The following is a 19,798-nucleotide window of genomic DNA, read 5'->3' as shown; positions in this document are numbered from 1 at the left end:
TTCTAATCAAGAGACTCACACTTCTGGGAAATCACCTTGTGTGGTTTTTCTTAAGTAATTTGTTTTTTGAACTCTTCTGGTTGAATGGTAGGCTTCCTGGACCCATCCTCCAAGTCTCTCTCTTTTTTCTCTTCCTTTCCTTCGCTCTTGCTCTCATTTTATTTCTCTTGATTTTGATGTATAGCTTTTCTATTGGATTTGACATTTCAGCCCTCGAAGTTTTCGGTTCCCAGAGCGTTCTTGTGTTCTTTGATTGTCCCGTTTTCATGGCGTCCTTGGAAGGATGCTGAGCGAGGAGGGGCAGGGGTGTATAAAGTGGCCTGGGCTCCTCACTCTGCCTTCCTCTCTCCCCTGAGAGCAGCCTCTGAGGTCGCGCATGGCTCCTCCAGTCTGGACTCTGGTGCTGCTGGTTGGGGCTGCCTGGGGCCAGGGCCACATGCCTGCCACCACCAGGTAAGCTGGGCTCAGGGGGTGATTGGGGGTGGCTCTGAGGAAGAGCGAGGGGCAAAGCTGGAAGGGGCAAGTGGGCCAGTGATGAAGGGCACAGCCCTGGGGAGGAAGGTGGGAGCCCGATGGGTATGACAATGAGAATGAGCAAGGGTGGCTGGAGCCCTGCAGCCCCAGAGCCTGGAACTGGGGTGTGAGCAGCTCAGGCAGGGCAGGACAGAGCTGAAACGTGTGAGAGAGGGAGGAGGGGGCAGAACTGGGCAGACAGGTCTGAGGATGGCAGGGGAGGAGAGAGAGGTTGGGCCCTCAGACTTGGGACAAAACCCAGGGCAGACCGAGCGGATAGAGACTTCAAGTAGGAAGCAGCAAGAAATGATGGATGATCTGGAGCTTGTTTGAGGGGGTTTGAACAAGCAGGACTTGAACTCTTAAAACAAAGGGGGCTGTTCTATGTGGCCCACACCACGTGGGGAGGGGCAGCCAGCTTCTCTGTGGAATTTGTAAGGTGTCACTCATCTGCATGTTCAGTTGGGACAATACCATCCCTGGCGCCCACCTGGCAACACAGGATCCACAGAGTCCCTACTCTATGAGCCCAGGGAAAACGTGGGCTCTGGTGTAGGAAGACCTTGACCCAAAGCAAGGAGGTTCCCCAGGTGTAAACTCAGGCGCTGTGTGAAAATTCCTATACGCAGGAACTGGTTCTTCCTCACAAGAGACAACCACACATGACATCTAGGGTAGAGAGGGGTGGAGGGAGCCAGCAGGGATGTGAGTCACTTGGAGGGGAGACCCTTCTTAGGAAACAGATGAGAACTGAAAGTGAGGAGACTGTGAGCGACCTTTTCGAAAATCTTCAAGTAAATACATGTTCACTGCATACACTCTGATACCATATGGATGATGAGAAAGGAACAGTCCTTCAGAAAGCTCACAGTCACGGAGGCTTACAATTCTTGATGATGACCAGGATTACATTTTTTCTCTCTCTCCAAACCAACCCCAAGGAAAGAGAAGCCTCTGGACCAGAAGCTAGTGGCTCGCAGCTCCAGGGACAACTGTGAGTTGGAACCCAGGACTGCTCAGCCCTCCTTTCCCTCCCAGGGGTGGCCACCCCAAGTGGCCTTGGGACCAGGCAAGGACATAAACATGTAATAAATGCGTGAAGGGCAGCCCTCAGATGATACAGGGTGGAGAACACTGGGGAGGAGTAGAGTACAAGCCCCACCTGAAAGATTCACATGCAAATTATCAAGAACAAACGGTATGCTGCCCAGACAAGCCTGCCTGCCAGGGACCTCAGTTTGCAACAACCCCTGATTTACTCATCCTGCCCCCCACCCAGTCCCGCCCTGATTTCTCCCGAGAGGTGACTATTGCTTGGCTTCTCTTTCTCAAATTCCTGCATTGGACCCTCAACCTTAGTGGCCACCTTCTCTAAACTTCACAACCTTGCTCACCCCCACCCCCAGGCTGCGGCCGAGCCCTCCCCTTGCCTTTCCTGGCCTCACAGCGGCCCCTTCTTCCCAGCCATTCTCACCCAGTGTGACTTTGAGGATGACTCCAGACCCCTCTGTGATTGGACCCAAGGGTCCATGGATGATGGGGACTGGATTCGAGCCAGTGAGCCCTCTCCCACTGACAGCACCAGACCCCCTGGGGGGTACCCCAATGGAGGTGAGGAAACCTAGGCTTAGGGAGGCATCTGGGAGGTGGACATGGGCAGTTCCGAGTACAGGGAGGCGGCAGGAAGAGGATGCTTGGGCTCTGGGAAGGGGGTGGGGGGCAGCCCTTGGAGGTGGCAGGGCCTCACCATCCTGGGCTCTGCCTCCCCCAGAGGGCTACTACCTGTACATGGTACCAAACCACTTCCACCCGGGCGGGGTGGCCCGCCTGCACAGCCCCCCAATATGGCAACAAGGCCCCCTCTGCGTGCGCTTCGTCTACTACATGTTCGGGCTGTCGTGGGGCGCCCAGCTCAGACTGCTGCGGACCACGGGCACCAAGGGCAAACGCCCCAACGTGCTCTGGAAACACACTAACACGCAGAGCCCCTCCTGGATGCCCACTGCCGTCTCGGTGCCCACTGGGCTCGTCCTGCCCAGCCGGGTGAGGCCGAGGGCAGAGGCTGGGTTCTTGGTGAGGGGAGCCCAGGAAGGGCTGGGCTGGGACAAGGAGGGGACACGGGGAGCTAGGCCATCTGAATTCGGGCGGGAAAGTGGGAGCCCGAGGCAAAGGGGCTCACAAGGTGGGTGATCCCCTCTTCCTTCCCGCAGCTGACATTTGAAGGAGTGCGGGGCAGCACTGCTTACCTGGGCATTGCTCTGGACGCCATCTCCATCCATCGGGGCTCCTGCAATCGGAGTGAGCCCTTGTCCCTACTCCTCTTTCTCCCCACCTCTGCACATCTGCCTTAGCAGGGTAGCTCAGGGACCATGACCCTGGTTCTTTCCAGGCTACTTGCTTCCCTCTACTTCTGCACCCCAGACCTTTGACTTCTGAAGCAGTCACACCTAAAGAGAGGTTCTCTTGGAATCTCGAATTGTGGTGACACCTGTCATTCTGGATGGCCCTGGGCTGTCCATATTTTAGCACACTCAGGAAACCCTCAGTCCCAGGCACACTTGGATGTTTGGCCATCCTGCCTGTTACTCCAGATCCACCCAGAATTAGCCCTCTGAGCTGACATTAGAGATTCGAGGGGAACAAATTCAAGGGAAAGAACATTCCAGAAGCTGCATGCAAGGAACTAACACTTAACTGAGGACAGGCCTGTGCTAGATGCTCCCACCCGTGATGTAATTAACAACAGGCAGGTACTGTTGTTCCTAGTTCATTGATGGGGAAACTGAGGCTTAGGAAGCTTAAGTAACCTGTGCTAGGAACACAGTGGCTGAGGAGAGGGGATCTTAAATGGCTTGCAAGCCGGCCATGGCTCACAGTAGGACCCAGATTGGGACTCAGAATTCTGACTCCAGACTAAGGTATACTTTTCTGAGCTGCCTCCTTTTACTTAATGCTGAGTCCTTCCTCCTTGCTTTCCTCTCAGTCTGCATGATGCAAATGTGCAGCTTTGATACCCCAAATGATCTCTGTGGCTGGAGCTGGATCCCGACGACCTCTGGGGCCAAGTGGGTCCAGAAGAACGGGTCGACAGGGGTACTGAACGTGGGGCCCGAGGATGACTTCTCTAGCCCTGGCAGTGAGTAGTGGCCACGCTTCCATCCTTTGACTTTCTTCTAGTGACCTCTGTGGGAGTTTACGATGTTTGCCTGACAAGTCGACCATAACTCTCTTAGGATGGCCTGGGGTGAATCCCAGCAACCTCAAATCTCTATCAGCCCAAGTTATACAGCAGAAAGCAAACTCTATCACCTAGCCAGCTTCCCCCAAAAGCCCTCCCTGGCCCATCCGACACGGCCAGCTCCTCACCTCTTTTCCCTGGCACCCTTCATTCTTCATTCATCCAACAAATATTTATTAAGCACTTAGGATGTGCAAGATACTGTCCCAGGCCCTTGAGATGCAACAGCTTACAAAACAGATGGGGGGGGGGGCAATGGAAAGATAGTTCCTGAAACAACAAAGAAGTAAATTATATAGTTATGAGGTGAGTACTAAAAGAAAAAAAAAATTGAACAAAGTAAGGGGATTGGGAGAGCAGAGTAGGGTAGGTTGTAAGTTTTAAACGGGGGGTCAGAGTAGGTCTCATAGAGGTCACATGTGAACACAAACTTGAAGGAGGTGAGGGAGTAAGGCATGAAGTTATTGAGGCAAAGAACATTCTAAGAAGAGGGTCCAGCCATGCAAAGACCCCAAGAGGATGAGCTCAGACCTGTCCTGGGAGGGGCTGACCACGTGGAGCCTTGAAGGCCACTGTCAGGACTATCTGTGGCTTTTATTCTACATGGATGGGGAGCCTTTGCACGATTTGGAACAGAGGAGTGACTAGACCTGACTTATGCTTAAAAGGCTCACCTGGTTTCTTGTGTGAGACTCCACTGAAGGGACCGGGCAAGGGCAGAGGCCATTCTTGTCCATCTTTCCCAACCCCCAACTCCATGCTCTCCTTCCTCTGATCTTTCCTTTCCTCTTCCCTCCCACTCATGCCCACTCCTTCCTCTTCAGCCGTCTTCTCCGTCTTCTCTCCCTTCCAGAAGCCCACCTTTCCCGCCCCGGAGGCGCGTGCTCAGCAGGCAAAACCCCGTGGGCGTTGGGCAGGTGCACGCACGCGTGCGCGCTGTCGGCGGCAGCTTTAATCCCTTCCCCCCTACCCCCGCTACCAGTTGCGTCACGAAGCGAGGTCCAAGCTGATTGGCTGCCTGATCTTGTGGCGGGCAAAGGTGGTGGTGAGGGGATCCCCTGCTCGTCAGTATCAGGCTCGCTCTCTCACCAGTTTGTGTGAATCAGCCATGTCCAGGGGGCCAAGAAAAGGAAGAGGATATGACCCTGGGGGACCTAAAAGGTCAGAATCCAAAGAACAAGGTTCTGGCTGCTGCTTCTGAGAGGATGCCGCTTTTCCTAGGCAGTACCTGCATCCTCACCCAGACCTACCGAACACTTCTGGAAGGATCCAAGGCCTTAGCCAGTCGTGAGGCAGGTGTAGACCCACCTCAGTGCTGGCTGAGCCTAGGCAGCTGTTAGGGATCCTCAGGCCAGGCTCCTTGCCCTTGCAGCCCCTAACCCTATGCCATACACCCCCTAATTCCAGCCACCACCACCCTCCCCACTTAACTGGCCTTTTCCTTCCCAGGTGGCTTCTACATGCTCCTGGACGCCAAGAATGCAAAACCAGGGCAGAAATCTGCCCTCCTGAGCCCTCTGAGCCGGTCCTCCGGCTGCCTGAGCCTGTCCTTTCACTACACCCTCCATAACCAGTCCCCAGGTGCAGCCCTCATGATCTACGCTTCTGTCTTGGGTAAAAGTGGCTAAGCCCCAGGATTTATAATGACTTGAGGCTCTTCTCCCCGGGTTGGGTTGATAAGGAGAGGTGGGGAATCCCTCAGTGTCTATGGAAATCTGGGATATGTGCAAGATTATTCCATGGAGTGGAATTGGGGAGCTGGGAGGGCACTGGTTTCTGGAAAAAATAGATTAAAATGCCGGAAGAGTGAGAGAGATGGATGTACTTGCACTTAGGGGAGAGGAAGACCTCCAAGTATTCTTTTTGCTACTCATCCTTCTGAGTGTAAGTTTGAAGTCATTTTCCCATCCCATTAATCTCACAAGTTTCTCGGATTCCTTCCATTGTAGGCAGCATCCAGAAACACACTCTCTTCTCAGGACAACCCGGACCCAACTGGCAGCCTGTTTCTGTCAATTACACAGGCCAGGGGCGGATTCAGGTACAGGAAAGCAAGAGATTGAGCCTCCTAGAATGTGGGATACACCCCCGATATAGAAATGGATTGAGGGTTGGAGCACTGGAGGCGCCTGGGTCCCTGAACAGAATAAAATCAGATGGAGAGGGGCTGAATGTCTGGGGTGTTTTCTCACTCCAGCCCCCTCTCTTTTCAGTTCACCATGGTGGGCGTGTTTGGAAAGATCCCCGAGCCAGCTGTGGCGGTGGATGCAATCAGCATCGCTCCCTGTGGGGGTGAGAGCGGCTCTCAGAAGCGGGGGGCAGAAATAGAGAGCATGGCCCACATTTCTCAAATCTCCCATTTTGATCCCCCAGAGAGCTTTCCTCAGTGTGACTTTGAAGACGATGCCCACCCTTTTTGTGACTGGATCCAGATATCCCAGAATGGTGGACACTGGACCCAGGGAAATGAAAGTACACCCATCCAGGGTCCAGGCCCCTTCGGAGGCTCCCTCAGTGGAGGTGAGGAGATGGAGGACCCCTCTAGCCAAGCAGTTACCGAATTTGCTCTCTGCGAGGGGCCCGGCTGGTGTGATTGATGGAAGATCTTGTAGGTGGTGAGGATCAGCCAGCAGGTGCTTGTTGGGCCACTTGAAACCCCCAGAGAATCCAGGCATCTCACTGCATTGAGCCCATGCCTTCAAAATCCAGTGTCATTTTTCAGTCAAGACATTTACTGGCGCAGCCAACAAAGGAAGCTGGGTTGCTGGTTTGGTTTTCCCTCTCTTTCTGGTCCTGCCTTCTTCTGTTAGAAGTCTAAAGTGAGCAAGAAAAAACAAAACAAACAAGCAAACAAAATTCCCCACTCTAACATGGGGAGTTTGGGTGTTTGCATCAAATCCCCATTTGGAAAGTAAGATGTCACTAAAGAAAACACTACACTTGTCCTCTGGAGGTCTCTCAACTTACCTGTTCCCTTCTTTTGCCCAGAAGGTCACTATGTCTACCTGGAGACTGACAAGGTCTCCCAGGCAGGCCAGGCTTTCAGACTGGTGAGCCGGCCCTTCTGCGCCCCGGGTGCGATCTGTGTGGAGTTTGCTTACCACATGTATGGCCTTGGAGAGGAAGCAAAGCTCAGGCTTCTGCTGGCGAGTCCTGCAGGCAGTTCCCCAAGTTCTCTCTGGGAACGCGTTGGGTCTCAGAGCCCTGACTGGCTGAAAGCCTCTGTCACCATCCCTTTGGGACATCAGCGGCCCATTCAGGTGAGAGACGGAGAGGGGCCCTGCCAGCGTCACCATGGGGCCTGGTGATGGGGACCTAATGCCTGGGGATCTGAGAGCACAACTGGGGCTGAGAGGATGGGACTCCGGAAAAGAGCAGAGCAGAGGAACCCTGTGATTCCCAGAAGTTTCTCTGGCGGGCCCCCGTTGGGCTGTGGCGGCCACCGCAAGGCAACATTTCAGTGGAGCCCAGAGAGTCATTGAGTTGCCAGGGGTTCCCTTTCGTTTCTCTCTTCCTTCTTTCTCCCTCATCCCTTCAGCTGACATTCGAGGCTGTCAGGGGCACCAACACTGCCTTCGTTGTTGCTGTGGGATTCATCTCGATCAACCACGGGACCTGTCGGGGTAAGACAAGACCCAAGGCCCCAGAAAGGGGGCCATGCTCTGGGGTGACCAGCTCTTGGGCTTCTCTGCATGTGCTCCTCAGAATGCAAGTCCCCTCTTGTGCCCGAGTCCTCACACAGCTTTGGTTTCTATACTCTGCCCACCTGTAACCTTCCCGGCCCCCCTCAGATGCTTGCTTGAGTGAATGTGGCTTTGATGTCACGGATTTCTGTGTTTGGATCCAGGACCCCTTACCTAGTGAAAGGTGATCCTGCAGGGAGGGCCGATATCCTGTTTGTTCCGTGTTTCCTGCACTCAGCACAGCATCAGATATCTATGGGGAGCAGCTTGTTGAGTGTTGAGTGGAGGTTGGGGCTGGGAGCGGACGGAGAGGTGTGAGTAACTTATCCCCTTGAGCCCACCCACTCCAGTTGGATGTGTCAAGAGGGTGGTGGTATGATTTTGACTAAACTCCAGGAAATTTTTTTTCTTTACAGGCCCTGAGCCAACAGTGCTTCCTTCCAAATCTCCAGTCCCCACTACAGTCCCTTCTGAAACCTCTGTCTTCACAGAAAAACCTATGGCCCCCACAGAAAAACCATCTGTCCCCAGTGAAATAGCCACTGTCACCACAGAAAAGCCCACTGTTTCCACTGAAAAACCTACAATCCCCACAGAAAGTCCTACAGTCCCCACAGGAAAACCTGCAGTGCCCACAGAAAAACCCACTGGGCTCACTGAGCAGCCCACCACCCCCACAGAAAGGACCACCATCCCCACAGAAAAACCCACGGTCCCCACCCAAAGGACCACCATCCCCACTGAAAGGACCACCATTACCACTGAAAGGACCACTATCCCCACAGAAAGGACCACCATCCCCACAGAAAAACCCACGGCCCCCACCCAAAGGGCCACCGTCCCCACTGAAAGGACCACCATTACCACTGAAAGGACCACTATCCCCACAGAAAGGACCACCGTCCCCACAGAAAAACCCACCGTCCCCACAGAAAAACCCACGGTCCCCACCCAAAGGACCACCATTCCCACTGAAAGGACCACCATTCCCACCAAAAAGACCACCATCCACACAGAAAGGACCACCATTCCCACTGAAAGAACCACCACTACCACCAAAAAGACCACTATTCCCACTAAAAGGACCACCACTCCCACTGAAAGGACCACCACTCCCACTGAAAGGACCACCACTACCACCAAAAAGACCACTATTCCCACTAAAAGGACCACCACTCCCACTGAAGGGACCACCATTCCCACTAAAAAGACCACCATCCCCACAGAAAAACCCACAGTCCCCACCAAAAGGACCACCATTCCCACTGAAAGGACCACCATCCCCACAGAAAAACCCACCACTCCCACTGAAAGGACCACCATTCCCACAGAAAAACCCACGATCCCCACTGAAAGGACCAGAGCTCCTGCGACACCCCTGTCCAGCCCTACCCTTGTACCCACTGGGCCAACAGTCCTAGGGGTGCCTCCTGGTGCTCCAAGTACCTCCATGACCACTGTGACCCCGGCCACCACTACAGGTATGTGGTGGAGCATTGGACAAAGAGATGAAAGTAAGAGACAGTGACTGGGTGACAGGGCTGGGGAAACAGCTGCTTCTAGTTGAAAACTGCAGTCTCAGAGGAGAGATGAATCAGACATGGTGACTTTAGAAGAAGTGATGAGGAATCCTGAGTGAGAGGGACAGCAGGGCGCGGGTGGGGTGGGGATGGTTGGAACGCAAGCACCAGGCTACTACTTCTTTTTTTTGTTGAAATATAATTCACTGCCGTAAAAATTCATCTTTTCAAAGTATACAAGTCAGTGGTCTTAACAGAGTCACAAGATTGTGTGAACATCGCCACTTACCAATTCCAGAGCCCTTTCATCACCCCAAAGAGGAAGTCTGTGCCCATTAGCAGTTACACCCCATTCCCCCACCTTCACATCCTTGGCAACCACTCATCTACGTTCTGTCTCTATGAATCTTCCTGTTGTGGACATTTGATACACAGGGAGTCATATACTGTGTGGTCTTTCGTGACTGGGAGAATGGGAGCAGGGCGTAGAGGGGAGATGGGAGAAAAGCTGTAGAGTGGAGGTTTGATGGAGCCTGTCTCCCCCTTAGTGAACTGCCCCCCAGATGCCCACTTTGAGCCCTGCGCCTGCCCGGCATCCTGCCAGAGCCCCACACCCAACTGTGGGCGCCCCTGCAAGCCCGGCTGTGTTTGCAATCCTGGCTTTTTCTTCAATGGCTCCCGCTGCATCAACGCCTCTTCCTGCAATTGCTTCTACAATGAAAATTTCTATAAGGTGAGACCACTGGGCCGCTCAGCTCCCCTGAGGGAGAGGCTGAGCCGAAACCCTGGGGTCTGGCCCCGCCTGCTGTCCAGGTGAGATGAATTTGGAGCCAAGGGATATTCCCAAGGGGTCAGCTCTCTGGCAGTGGTTACACAGTGGGGGAGTCATTCATTCAGCGTGTGGTTTTTGATTGTCATCTCTATTCACATAAGAAACATTTGTTAAGCACTTACTTTAGACCAGCATGACGTTGGGCAGTGCGGAAGTTTCCGTTGTCATCCGTGGCCCTGTCCTGAGTGCTCCCAGCAGTCCTGATGTTTCTGTATTTCTCCATCTCACACTGGCAGCCATGATACATTAGACGCTAGACCAACCAGGTGGTGCAGGGCCCTCATCTCCATCCTGAGGAAAGTCAGGGGGCCCTGCATAGACAGAGAGCCCTGGGAGGGGAAGGTATAGCTCAGTGGTAGAGCGCATGCCTAGCACGCACGAGGTCCTGGGTTCAATCCCCAGTACCTCCACTAAAATAAATAAATAAATAAACCTAATTACCTCCCCCACCAAAAAAAAAAAAAAAAAAAAAGAGAGAGAGAGAGCGAGCGAGCTCTGGACACTGAGCCTGATTCAGGTATTTTCAAGGCAGAATGAGGCATTCCAGAATCTTCTTCCAAAGGAACTTGCAAATTCTGATTGGAGAGGTCAATGGACAGTAGTTACTGTTCTTCCTTGATTGATGTACCCCCCCCCGCCCCGGAAGGTTCTACCAGAGCAGAGGCTCTGAAGGGGCGCAGGTGCTGTGTCAGTGCCATCTGAAGGGGATGGTGTGCAAGCCTCACATGGCATGTATGTGTCCTAATAGCAGATTTTAGAAAAGCACAAGGAAACAGATTATATTAACCCAAATCATCTTCTCAGTCCCAAATATTCTCATTTCAACATGTAATCAGTGGTTATCAATCAATGAAATCGTTTATATACCTTTTTTTTCCCCTATTGAGTCTTCAAAATCCAGTGTGTATTTCACACTTAGAGCGTATCTCAGTTTGCAGCGGCCATATTTCACGAGCTCTCTGGCCTCACGTGGCTGGTGGCCATGGCGCTGGACAGAGCCGCCCTCCAGTCAGGCGGGTCTGAGCTTGAATCCAGGCTCCAGCACTCATTTGCTGAGTGACCTCCGGCCAGGTTCTTTACCTTTTCCAGTTCATTTCCACACCTATAAAATGTGCACAGTAAGATTATCTATCTCATAAGGTTGTTGTGAAGATGAAGCTAGATCCTGACAAGACCAGTTACTTAATAAATGCTAATTATGATTATTAGCAATTTATGATAAATATATGTGACCTGTTAATTAAAAGTGCTGTGAACTATTTATGAGAGTCTAGTGCCCCTTCTCAGCTCCTGGTGTTCTTCCCCTGGGCCATCCGAGTTCCTGCTCGTCTCTTGAGGGGCCACTTCCTCCCCAAACCCTCTTAAGCAGTCTCCTGGGTGTCCCTGTGTCAGCATTAAGATTAGCTGAAGCTGCAGCCTGGGTAGAAAGATCTGTCACAACCGTCAGCAGCAAGCATCTCTTTCCTCTGCCTGAGAGATATATATGCACTTATTATATGTTCACTTATGCATTCAGCAAACATTTACTGGCTACCTTCAATCCTCTTGGCATTGGGGTCCCCATGTATAGGGCATGTCCTTGCTCTCCTCGTGCTGTCAGATTCTGGGGGACCCGTCGAGCCTTGGTTCACTTTTTCATTCAGTATTTATTAAATGAGAACTCTTTACCAGGCACTGTGCTACATGTTGGTGCTAAGAAAGCAAGTGAAGATAGACACAGTCCCTCGCAGGGGTGCTTCTAATCAAATAGCCACAAAGATTAATATAAAAGTGCAATCGTGGCAAGTCCTGGGAAGGAAAGGCACCAGGGGCTAGTCAGGGAGGTCTGAGATGTCTTCCTGAGGAAGTACAACCCTTGGGCCGGACTTCGCTGATCGCAGAGCAATGGTTTAGAAAGAGGGAGAGGGACGACGGGCATTCCAGGGTGCAAGCACAGCATATGCAAAGGGCCTGGGTTGGGCAGGAATATCTGCTGGGTGGTGAGGAGAGCAGGAGTCCGAGCAAGGTGAGGTCTGCAGGCGTGGAGGAGAAGAGGGGGCTACAGTATGAAATGATGGAGTCTGCCTGGGAGCTGCAGCCTTGTGACTCTGGCTCCCTTGCTCTCAGGCGGGGTCAGAGTGGTTCAGCCCCAACTGCACAGAGCGGTGCCGCTGCTGGCCTGGCAGTCGGATGGAGTGCCAGGCCTATAAGTGCGGGGGGCGCACAGTGTGCCAGCTGAAGAAGGGCCAGTACCGATGCCACCCCTATGGTGAGACCCTCTCCTCACACTGTCCCTGCCTGTCCACGTGGGCCTGACACCAGGGGCCCAATCCCTCCATCGACCAGAAGAGCTGGGGCAGGCCACTGGGTGGGTGAGGTGGCACGGGGCCTGGCCTGGTGAGCCAGCTTCACGTGTCCCCTGCATCCCCTCGGCAGGCCCTGCCACCTGCTCCGCCTACGGAGACCCTCATTACCTCACCTTCGACGGGAGGCGTTTTAACTTCATGGGCAAGTGCACCTACATCTTGACTCAACCCTGTGGCAACCTGACAGGTAGGACCAGAGGGGTCTGAGGTCAGAGCAGCTGGGCCCTGGAGCGCTGCAGCCAGCAGGACAGGGCCAGAGCAGATAGCAGGGCAAGATGGGAGCGAGGCTGGCTGGAGAGTAAGGGGTGACACGTCCACCCCAGAAGCAGGGCTCTCAGGAAAGAGTCCTGGGGGAAACGCAGGTTGAGACACTTCTCTGCATCAGTTGCTTCCCTGGCCAGCTCTGATTGAGGCAATAAAGGCACGAGAGAAGTAGCACAAACACCCTGTCCTAGAGGATGTCCCCGTCCACTGAGGGGGGATGGATTCGCAGCACATGGGCCCAGGCTGTTCTGGATGACACCCCACTCTCGTTGGGGTCCTGCCTCCCCTCTTGAACCGCAGAGCCTCTGTCTCTGTGGCCCTTTATCCCCGAGGGCTGGATGGGGGTGCCACCCTCAGTGGCTGCTCAGAAATGCTTCCTGAATGAGCCCACCCTCTCCCTGCCCAGAGCCATTCTTCAGGGTGACAGTAAAGAATGAGGATCAAGGACAAGAAGGCGTGTCCCACCTAAGCAAGGTCTACGTGACTCTGCCCGAAACCACCATCACCCTGCTCAAGGGCAGACGCACGCTGGTGAGTCCGTTCTCCACTCAGGCTGGCTGCGGCCCATCTGGTGGGCCACCGTGGCCTCGTCCCGCCCAGCTCCTCCAGCTTCCCAACCCTCCAGAGCATTGCACGTGGAGTGGAGGAGAACATTTGCACCACAGTGGGGATACGGGAGTCCACTGGGTGTCCTCCTTGACCCTCGGATCTGTCTCTCTGTCTCCTCCCTCGGCCCCACCTTCCAGGTTGGGGGTCAGCTAGTCACCCTTCCAGCCATACCTTCTAAAGGCGTCTTCCTGGCTCCAAGTGGGCGATTTGTGGAGCTGCAGACGGCGTTCGGTCTGCGGGTGAGATGGGACGGTGACCAGCAGCTGTTTGTGACTGTGCCCAGGTGAGGGCGCCACCCAGCGAGGCAACTGCCAGGTCACCCACTCTGCCCCTCCCCCTCCAGGGACCCTCCCATCCAAGTCCTCTGACGTCCCCGTGGCACGAATTCTCAGTTGTGACGAGGAAGCAGCCAGTTCAACCCTCAGGCTTCCCTTTGGTCAAGGAAGGGGAAGAAATGGTTTCAGGGCAGCGTCAAAGTAGCAAGATATATACATAAGGCTTTGGGAATGTGCTAGGAGGAGTCACCAATGAGCCATGGGAGCCTTCAGGAGAGGGGTCTCTTGACCCCAGTCTTCAAGGAAGAGTAGCTCCCCAGATGGACAAACAAGGGAAAGAAAGGCTTTATAGAAATAGTGAACAACACATCTTGAGAAAGGAAAGTGGAATGTCTCAGGGCCAGCGAGAGGTTTGCTGTGGCTGGAAGATGGGATGTGAGCAGAAGGGGTTGAGGGGAGACGTAAAAAATGCCCCAAGTGTGAGGGCCACGATGAGGTCCCTGTGCACCTGGTGCCTGGCATGGAACCTCTGTTCCGAGTCTGCATCTCGCCACCCACCCCCAGCTCATGCCTGCGCGCCCTCCTCATCCCCTCTCTGCTGTGGTCCCTTGGATGACGGATGATGGAGGCCCCTTCTCTCCGCTCACACCTCCTCTTCCCCCGGCCCCTGCAGCACCTACTCTGACAAACTCTGTGGATTCTGTGGCAACTATGATGGCGACAGCAGCAACGACAACCAGAAGCCAGATGGCAGACCAGCGCGAGATGAGGTGGAGCTGGGTAACAGCTGGCAGACCTCAGAGGATGAGGACCAGAAGTGAGGAACTCCCCCTCTGTCTCCACCCTCCTGCTCCTGTGCACCTTCAAAGAACCAGGAACCCCGACCGGCATCACCCCTTCTCCTCTCCCTGGTTCTGCACACTCCCACGTTGTCGCTCTTCTCCTCGCTCTAGTTCCCAGCCAAGTTCACAAACTGAACTCACGGCCACCAGCAATGGTCACCCTCCCCCCAACATGGTCCTCAGGCAATTCTGAGCAGCCCCGCCTTTTACTTGCGGGCCTCCAAGTTTTTCCCACCTTTAGGGCTTGGTGTTTAAATGTTTTCCACTAGGGGTTGCTGAGAGCCAGGATACTGCTGGGGTCGGGCCAGGACAGAGGCCAGCCTCGGTCCTCAGGGTGCTTGGGATGGGTCTCTTCCAGGTGCCAGCAGAATCAGGAGTATCCTCCCTCTTGCAGCACAGACCTGCAGAACAATATGTCGGGGCCAGAGTTCTGTGGACGGCTTGTGGCCTCTCGCGGAGCCTTTGAGTATGAAGGAGGGTGGAAAGGACCCTGCGGTGGAGGGGTGGCACTTGGCACCTGGGGTCCTGGGAGGTGGGAAGGTCTGCCCTTCATTCTCTCGGACCCCGCCTCTCTCCTCAGGGCATGCCTGCCTCACATCATGGCTTCATCCTTCTTCGACAACTGCATGTTTGACATGTGTAACTTCCAAGGGCTGCAGCAGGAGCTGTGTGCCCACATGTCGGCCTTGACTGAGACCTGCCAGGATGCTGGCTACGTGGTGAAGCCCTGGAGAGGACCCCAGTTCTGCTGTGAGTTGTACCGAGATGCTGGGCCCCTTCCTTCAGATGCAGACACCTGTGGAGGGCCGGCAGCCTCTGAGCACGGGCTTGGGGAGGGGGGCACCTGGTTGAACCCCTTTGCTTCCACACTAGAACAGGGAAATCTGCAGAGGCAGAAACATCCACGGAGAAAATCACAGTCACCTGCAGACTCAGAAAGCCTTCCCAGCTACCCGAGGCTATGCATACATGTGTGAGTGCACACCCAGGTCACTGGATGCACACGGAAAATAGACATGGCCTGGGAGGCTGCACCGTGACTGCTGGTGGTGGCCCAGCTCTCTCGATGGGGCCACACAGGTCCCTGTCCCCGCCCCTTCCACCCTGACTGCCTCACCTCGGCCCTGTCTACGCAGCAGTGCCATGAGGCTCTTGGATCAGTCTGCTCCCGTTGTCCTGCCTCCCAGAAGCTCCCTGCAGGCCCCCGTCCAGGCCCAGGTGGAAGCCGAGGTCCTTAGTGGTTTCTCCCTGTCACTCTTTTCTCGAGCAGAAAGCTCTAGCCATGGGCCTTCCCAACTCTGGGCTGTGAGCTGCCTCTTTTCTCCCTTCCCCTCCCCGCCTCACCTGCGCTCCCTCGTCCCCCAGCTCTGGCCTGCCCAGCCAACAGCAAGTACACGCTGTGTGGCAAGATGTGCCCCGACACCTGCCACTCTGGGTTCTCGGGCATGTCCTGCCAGGACCGCTGTGTGGAGGGCTGCGAGTGCGACCCTGGCTTCATCCTCAGCGGTCTCCAGTGCGTCCCCCGGTCTGAGTGCGGGTGCCTCGACCCCACAGCCGGCTACTTCAAGGTGAGCCGCTGGGGCTGGGCCTCTCAGCCGCGCAGCCAGAAAGCACTGGCCCTCCCGTTCTGAAGTCTGGGCCCGCTCGTGGGCAGGAGAGGGAAGGCCGGGCAGGATGGGGGGTAGGGGTCAGGAAGCTGGGGCGGAGGGCTGGGATTAGGGAACTTCTGGCTCAGATCTAATTTGCCTCCTCTTCCTTTGACTCCCGTACTTTTCACACAGCGTGATTATTTCCCACGCTGCCCGGCAGAGCCTGAGACCCCGGTTCTCTCCCCTCCCATTGGTCACCCTGCCTGGCACATCCCCAAGTCATTTTCCTGGAGTTTCTCGTTCTCTGAAGTCCTGGGCACATCTGCATCTCACCTGCACCCTTTCCACATGTCTTCTCTCCCACTGAGGGTCCCTGTCTCTGCTGAAGGATTTCAGCCCCCACCCCGGGGCCCTGTCTTCACCGTCTTCTCACAGGGAGCATGTGGTGCTAGATCCTCAACCACGATTCATCTCTCTTCCTCCTTCCCCTGTCCCCACCCAAGGCCTGGGGATGACGATGACGTCTGTCCAAGCTCTCTACCACCTGCTGTCCATGTGGCTCTCCTCTGCTCGGCACTGCGTTCCAGGAGGGCCCACGGGATGCTCCTTATCCACACTTAATTTGCTTTCTTAATTTCACCTTCTTTGCGGCCCCTTTCCTCCTGTCCTCCCTCCCAGACGCCATGCCTCTTAGCCAGCTTCACCTCCTCTGAGACTCTGTTGAAATGCCACCTCCTCCTTGAAGCCATCCTGATAAGCATCTTGGTGATAAACTCTTGTAGCAAGTGCTTATTGTCTGTGTGGATGGCAGGAAACTCTCCCCAGGTGCCCTGATTGTCACCTTTGGGTACATGTCATGTTGGAGCACGTGATCTATTAGTTAATTTGTTTACTGGCCCCACTGGACTGGGAGTTCCGTCAGGGCAGGGACATCGCTCATCGTGTTCATTACTGAATCCCTAATTCCTGGCACAATGCAGATGATGTCGTTCTGTTGAAAAAGGAACAGACAAGTGATGGAGTGACTGAATGAGCAAGCAAAGGCTGAACTTTTGCAGCTAAGCCTGGAGCTTTGAGATGACAGGAATGCCTCCACAGTGAGCAGGCCAGTGAGCCGGATTGCAGGGGCCTCATCGTCAGACCTGCGGATGACCTCTCTCCCTTCCTTCCTTCTGTCTTCCAGATTGGGGAGCGGTGGTTCAAGCCGGGCTGCACACAGCTCTGTATCTGTGAGGGCAGCAACAGAATTCGCTGTGTGCTCTGGAGATGCCAGGCCCAGGAGCTCTGTGGTCGGCAGGATGGCATCTATGGTTGCCACGCTCAAGGTAAGTAGTCAGGTGCAAGGTGAGCAGGAGGACTGCCGCCTGGTCCTGTCCTGAAGCAGGCTCCCTAGCGAGCTGGAGCGTAACCAGGGACTGGAAGGCAATGGCCCCTAGCCAGAACAGCGTCTTCAGGGACCCAGAGAGTGAGGTTAGGGCAGTAGCTGACCTTGATCTCTCCAAGTCATACCGACCAACCCCCTGAGTCACGGGTACCAACCCCACGTGGACTCGCTAGGATGGCAGCTCGGGGTCAATGTGTCTCTGAACACCATCTCCTCCTGCCCAGGGTCCGGCACCTGCACTGTCTCGGGGGACCCCCACTACCTGACGTTTGATGGAGCCCTGCACCACTTCATGGGCACCTGCACCTACATCCTGACCCGGCCTTGTTGGCTGAGGTCCCTAGAGAATAACTTCGTCGTGAGCGCCACCAACGAGTTCCGCCACGGGAACTTGGAGGCCTCCTATGTCAGAGCCGTCCACGTGCAGGTCTTCAACCTCAAAATCTCGCTGATCAAAGGCCTCAAGGTCGTGGTAAGTGCCGGTGCCCGCCTCCCCGGCCTCCCCCGCCACAAGCGTGCCCAGCATCCCTTCTCTGCCCCTCCCTTGCCTGCAGGCCCACGTGTCTGACCCGCACTGCCCCAGTTTCTGAGGCTCACTAGCCATCCCCTTCCTGCTGCCTGGTCTTGGCCCCATTGTTGTCCTTGTCTCAGGCGCCTTTCGCTATCATGTCCATCTTGCCTCTGTAGCTGGATGGTCGCCGGGTGGCCCTGCCCCTGTGGCCTGCACAAGGCCGTGTGAACGTGAGGTCCAGTGGCTCCTTTGTCCTCCTCTACACGAACTTTGGGCTTCAAGTTCGCTATGATGGGAGCCATCTGGTGGAAGTGACCGTGCCCTCCTCCTATGCTGGCCGGCTCTGCGGGATGTGCGGTGAGCTCCCTGGGCACCTGCAGGCGAAACCAGGGCAGTGGGCAGGAGCCTGTCCTGGTCCTGCTCATCCACACGTCTGAAGGCATCCTTGGTGCTTGTCGACCCATTACTTGGTTGAGGGCATTGCTCCCAAGGGTAGATATGAAGGGAAGCTGAAAATGAAGGAAGAGAAAGGTCGGTTGCGTGAAGAGGGAGGGGTGCTTCTTGGTCCTGGGGCTGGGTCTGCAGCCTCTGCTGACTGCTCTGTCTGTCCTCCAGGGAACTACAACAACAACAGTCTAGACGACATTCTACAGTCTGATAAAAGACCTGCAAGCAGCCCTGCACGCCTGGGGGCCTCCTGGAAGTTAAATGAGTTATCTGAACCTGGGTGAGTCAGGAATTTGGGGGAAGCAAGACCCCTGGGGGAAGCCTCGGCGGGCAGCCTGGAGGTGTCCTCTGTGCATCCCCAATCTTTCCTGAAGTTGATAAGAGGCTGCTCCGACCTCCCATGCCCCTGCCTGCTGATTTCTCCCATGCTGATCTGTCTCCTGGGAAGTCCACCCTGAGATCTAACCTTTTGCCCTCCTGCTGCATCTGCTGACCTTCCCACTTGAGGCACCTCTCTGTTCTCCTCTCCCATCCTTATTCCCCTTCCTGTTTCCCTCTCCACTTTTGCTTTGACTTTTGAGAGGCTTCCTCCAATTCTAAATTCCTATCTCTTCCCCACTTCTCCCTGGTCAGCTGCTTTGCTGCAGGTGGCAATTCCCCCAAGTGCCTGGGGGATGAAGTGCCCGATACCTGGAATAAGAACTGTGAAATCTTAAGGAACCCTTTGGGTGAGCCAAATCCCCTTCAGGGGCCCCTTTTCCATCCCCCCACCCCTAGACTGATCAGGGAGGGTGGTCAGGTAAGACAGGAAGTAGAGGGATGTCAGGAAACAGGCCAAGGGAAATGCAGAGGCAGGGTTCACCTAGAAGCACTAATAGGCCAGAAGTTTTTTGCATCTCAGGCAGCAGGTTCTCAATAATTACGGGTCTTGATCAAAATGGTTGTCAAATTCGCCCCAAAGCAGCTGCGCGGTTCTGCTCCCTTCCCTTCCCAAGCTTACTCTCACCTGTGTTGTCTCATCCTTCAGGACCCTTCTCCCAGTGCCACAAGGTGGTGTCCCCGCAGTCCAGCTTCAAAAGGTGTGTGTATGGCCAGTGTGGAACCAAGGGCGATGCCCTGACCCTGTGCCGCTCCCTGCAGGCCTACGCATCCCAGTGCGCCCGCGCCGGCCAGGTCCTCACCTGGCGGAATAGCACCTTCTGCCGTGAGTGGCCTAACCTCCCCTCTCGCTGCCAGGAGGAGTCCCCCAGAGCCCTCCTCCCCTTTCTTCCTCTCCCTAAATTCTGCTCCTCTACTTTTCCCTTCACAGCCTGGCCCTCAGCCCCAACTTGGGACCCTCCTCTGTTCCCCACTCTCTAGTCTCTCCAAGCCCAACCCCCACCCTCTACTTGTCTCCCTGCACCAGCCGCCTCCATCAGATTCTCACCGCACCAAAAAATTCAGCCCTCATTGTGTTCCTGCCTCTTTCCGCTCTTCACCTGGGCCAACTCTGTTAGCTTTCTTGCTCTTTTCCAGGAACTCTTTTTTCGTTTGCTTACTTACAGTAAAATACATATAACGGAAAATTTATCATTGTAACGATTTTTAAGTGTCCAGTTCAGTGGCATTCAGTGCATTCACCTTATTGTGCCACCATCACCACCATCACCACTATCATCTCCAGAACTTTTTTATCTTCCCAGACAGAAACTCTGTCCCCATTAGACACGAACTCCCCATGGCCCTCACCCCAGCCCCTGGCCCCCA

At 54.9% G+C, this 19,798-nt stretch overlaps 1 protein-coding gene across 1 annotated transcript in view; it reads left to right on the top strand.

Annotated features, from left to right (window-relative positions):
- Positions 1-376: 376 nt before the first annotated feature.
- Positions 377-19,798, top strand: part of ZAN (zonadhesin) — a 30,554-nt gene continuing 11,132 nt past the window's right edge. The window contains 28 exon segments of the mRNA XM_064478165.1: positions 377-453; positions 1,961-2,124; positions 2,285-2,556; positions 2,724-2,811; positions 3,497-3,649; positions 4,844-5,038; positions 5,132-5,365; positions 5,701-5,792; positions 5,965-6,043; positions 6,125-6,271; positions 6,740-7,011; positions 7,290-7,374; positions 7,899-8,915; positions 9,503-9,687; positions 11,893-12,034; positions 12,202-12,318; positions 12,802-12,926; positions 13,142-13,287; positions 13,953-14,096; positions 14,480-14,587; positions 14,702-14,871; positions 15,487-15,689; positions 16,894-17,035; positions 17,319-17,566; positions 17,782-17,962; positions 18,221-18,332; positions 18,686-18,780; positions 19,080-19,256. Coding sequence (XP_064334235.1) covers positions 377-453; positions 1,961-2,124; positions 2,285-2,556; positions 2,724-2,811; positions 3,497-3,649; positions 4,844-5,038; positions 5,132-5,365; positions 5,701-5,792; positions 5,965-6,043; positions 6,125-6,271; positions 6,740-7,011; positions 7,290-7,374; positions 7,899-8,915; positions 9,503-9,687; positions 11,893-12,034; positions 12,202-12,318; positions 12,802-12,926; positions 13,142-13,287; positions 13,953-14,096; positions 14,480-14,587; positions 14,702-14,871; positions 15,487-15,689; positions 16,894-17,035; positions 17,319-17,566; positions 17,782-17,962; positions 18,221-18,332; positions 18,686-18,780; positions 19,080-19,256 — 5,170 coding nt within the window.

The sequence above is a fragment of the Camelus dromedarius genome, chromosome 24 (assembly GCF_036321535.1).
Source record: "Camelus dromedarius isolate mCamDro1 chromosome 24, mCamDro1.pat, whole genome shotgun sequence".
Classification (NCBI taxonomy): domain Eukaryota; kingdom Metazoa; phylum Chordata; class Mammalia; order Artiodactyla; family Camelidae; genus Camelus; species Camelus dromedarius.
The sequence above is the reverse complement of the archived record's forward strand: the minus strand, read 5'-3'. Positions and strand labels throughout refer to the sequence as shown.